The sequence below is a fragment of the Triticum urartu genome, chromosome 4 (genome assembly GCF_003073215.2).
Source record: "Triticum urartu cultivar G1812 chromosome 4, Tu2.1, whole genome shotgun sequence".
Taxonomy (NCBI): Eukaryota; Viridiplantae; Streptophyta; class Magnoliopsida; order Poales; family Poaceae; genus Triticum; species Triticum urartu.
In genome coordinates, this window is record NC_053025.1 from 600857415 (window position 1) to 600861129 (window position 3715).

Below are 3715 nucleotides of genomic sequence, written 5' to 3' on the forward strand. Positions count from 1 at the left end.
TTACCTTTTCTGAGGCAATAAATTGTGACTTATAAAACGAAAAAACAGAAAAATTGAGATAAACCCTATAAACCGGAAGGAATGGAGTACTAATTAACTTACCACATTTTCCATGGTGTAGTTTAGTCTATGTACTCCCCTTAAAATTATTTGTCCCGCGCTAACCATATATATATAAGCATGTACAGTCCGCAGTGCACACAACTAATAACTGCACCCCTCATTTCCTTACTAGTTGGACTTGGAGATGGACATTTCTGTTGCTCAATATGTAGCTTTCTATGGGGTTATACTTGTGATTGGATGGCTATTACACTGGGTATACAGATGGATTAACCCAGTTTGCAACGGGGTTCTTCCTCCCGGCTCCATGGGAGTGCCAATTATTGGCGAGACCTTGGACTTCCTCAAGGCAAGCCCTTCATTGGACATCCCAGACTTTTTGAAACTAAGGATGAAAAGGTAACGTGTACCACTTGTTGAATTAATCATACTACTACTATTTACTCCCCCCGTTCCTAAATACAAGTCTTTATAGAGATTTCACTATGGACTACATACGGAGCAAAATAAGTGAATCTACCCTCTAAAATGCATCTATATACATCCGTGTGTGGTCTATAGTGAAATCTCTACAAAAACTTATATTTAGGAGTTGTCATTTCTCATCATTGCAAAAAAGTAAACATACGATGGACCTGATTCTCCATAGTACTAGTATATATATCGTCCTAGCTAGTGCTTCGGGTTAATTACTGGTTGTGCAGGTACGGCCCAGTTTTCAAGACAAGCTTGCTGGGTCAGCCTGCAGTTATTTCCACCGACACAGAGGTCAATCGATTTGTGTTTCAGCACGAGGACACCTTGTTCACTATCGGGTACCCTTGGGTAGTGACTAAGATATTCGGTGAGAAGAGCATCCAAGTCTTCCATGGCACAATCCACAAGTTCGTTCGGAGATGCACCTTCACACTGCTCGGCCTCCAAAGCCTCAGAGAGGTGCTCCTTCCTGAGATGGAGGGCGCCGTCAGGGAAGGCCTTGCTGCATGGGCCACCAAGCCGAGCGTCGACGTGCGCGGCGGTGCGCCTGACGTAAGTGCATGCCTTGCCCTTGGTTTCAAACCCATTTCTCCTTTCTGTAATTTGAGTTGCTCCTGCATGCATGGTGTATATACAAATGGGGATGCTATCTACGGAGTACTATCTATCTATCTATCTATCTATCTATCTATCTATCTATCTATCTATCTATCTATCTATCTATTTGTTGATATATATTGCAGCTTCTGTTCGAGATGGTGACGAGGAGGTGCGTTGGTTTCGCTTCCACCAAGTCAAGAGAACTGAGGGACAAGTTCGATGCGCTTTTCACAGGATTGTTCTCCTTTCCAATATATTTCCCAGGGACACCATTTTACCGATGCATGCAGGTAGGTATACAAATTGTTTGTTTGCAAGATCTCAAGTGCTCAATTATATTTTGAGTTTGGACTGAGAAACCTGGATTAAAATGCCCTACTCTACTTGTATAGCCTTCAATTAAGAGATACTTTAATTAATAATATGCTTGCGCGTGTAGGCCAGGAAAAATGTGCAGAAGATACTACGGGATACGTTGGCGGAGAGGTTAAGTACACCAGGGAAGAAACATGGCGACCTCCTTGACGTAATTGTCCAAGAGCTGCAGGGTGAAGGGCCGTTAATAAGTGAGAGTTTTGCTGTTGATTTGGTCTCCATGTTGTTGTTCTCCAGCGTCTTCACGTTATCAGGAATAATCGCTGTAGCATTCAAATCACTCCATGACAACCCGGACGTTGTCCATGCCCTCCAGGTTGGTTGTATTAATTATATGATACTTTTTATATATACTGGTATTATCAAGATTTTAGTTGTATTACTCATGCTTGTAGACCCACGACATATATAATGAAACACAATGATCGAGTAGAAAGATAAGATCCTCAAGACAAGCAAAACAGTAACATCTTGAAACTTGCACTTCATCACACAGAAAGAGAACCGAGCTATGCTCAAGGATCGAAAGGGCGGGTGCTCTGGGCTCACATGGGAGGAGTACAAGTCATTAACATTCACTAATCAGGTAAACATTCAAAATCATTTAACATAACTGGATTCATCGCTGGTACTCCAATCCCTCTACTCGGGTTTAATTTATATACTACTCTCTCTGTTCCTAAATATAAGACATTTTATGGATTTCAATATGACTACATACGGAGCAAAATGAGTAAATCTACACTCTAAAATATGTTTATATACAACCGTATATAGTCTCTGCATGCATCACAACTGGATTCATCACCAGTACCTGTAGTTTCTAAGTTTGACTAAATTTTCCTTTTCAACTGAAGGTGACCAATGAGATTATTCGAATAAGCAATGCCGTAGTTGGAATATTCAGAAAAACTCTCACCGATGTACAAGTCAACGGTGAACACTCATAAACATCAACGCAATATAGTAATTTTTTTTGTTCACTAACAAAGCAGTAGAGTTACATAGAAATGTGTTGATTCCTTCTTCCCGTAGGCTACACAATTCCAGCCGGGTGGCAGGTCATTGTGAACCCCATGGCAGTTCATCTCAACGAAGAATTGTTCGAAGATCCACTGAAATTTAACCCATGGAGGTGGATGGTTAGTGAAGACATTGAAATGGCTGCATTATTTCAATTATATTCCCAATTTTCTACCTGAGAGATTCTGTCGGAACTAACGTTGTGGGTGTAAATAAATTTGACAAATCTGAAAATGCAGGATGAGTCAAAGCGCAGCACAATGTTGAAGAATTTCTTGCCATTCGGAGCAGGCATCAGGGCATGTCCTGCCGCAGAGTTTGTCAAGCTGTTTGTATCACTTACCCTCCATATTTTGGTGATGGAGTATAGGTGCATACTTTTTGCAGTTCAAAGCATGTTGCCTTTAATTAGATCATGCACCGTGCTTGTTGATATGCAGTGTGTAATTTTACCTTTCTACGCAGATGGGAAGAAATGAAAGGAGCTGATGCATTTCGTAGCGCGGATGTTATGTTCCCGCACGGCTATCACATTCGACTCAGAACAAAGGACGGCAAAATTAATTGATGCAGATACCAAATGGAACGCTTATCAAACTTCTCAGGATGTCAAGGTTTAGCCGGACATGACGAGGGCGGGACCGCGCGCTTCTCTTCTTGAAGATGTTATTGCTAAAGAAGTCGATTTAGTCGCATATGTGTTGAATTCATATCTTGTAATGGTTCTGTCATAGTGGTCCATGTTATGTACATTATTTGTTGATGGCTTTGACCTCGTTGTCTTGCATCAAGTTAAATAAATATGGTTATTTGCATCATAATGACGAAGAGACCCTAGCTAGTACAGAAACAAGCTTCCGGACGGTTTTCATACATGGGCCTGACACGGTTTTTTATTCCGCCTCAAAGCCTATGTGCTAACTCTAGTAGAAAAACCCATTACAGGATTTTCCTATCTCCGGCGTCTGGACCAGGAACGCACCAACTATATTTCCAAAATACCAGCAGCATCCAGCCGGCGGGGGGACGTCGTAGATCGTATGATGACTAGCAACATCCGGAGATTTTAAACGCTGCTAGTGTGGTGTTGCATGCTTGCGTACAAATGTAAACAGCTAGCAGCGTCCGAGGAAACTAAACGTCGCGGGTAGGTACACTACTGGCAGCGTTCATATTA

The 3715-nt window shown here is 41.8% G+C and overlaps 1 protein-coding gene across 1 annotated transcript; it reads left to right on the forward strand.

Moving 5' to 3' along the window:
- The first annotated feature begins 247 nt into the window (after nt 1-247).
- LOC125554942 (cytochrome P450 87A3-like) lies at nt 248-3106 on the forward strand. Its single transcript, XM_048718300.1, has 9 exons — nt 248-462; nt 768-1092; nt 1284-1430; nt 1580-1831; nt 2012-2101; nt 2373-2451; nt 2551-2657; nt 2778-2908; nt 3004-3106. Exons 1-9 carry the CDS (start codon nt 248-250, stop codon nt 3104-3106), a joined length of 1449 nt encoding a protein of 482 aa, XP_048574257.1.
- Nucleotides 3107-3715: the final 609 nt, after the last annotated feature.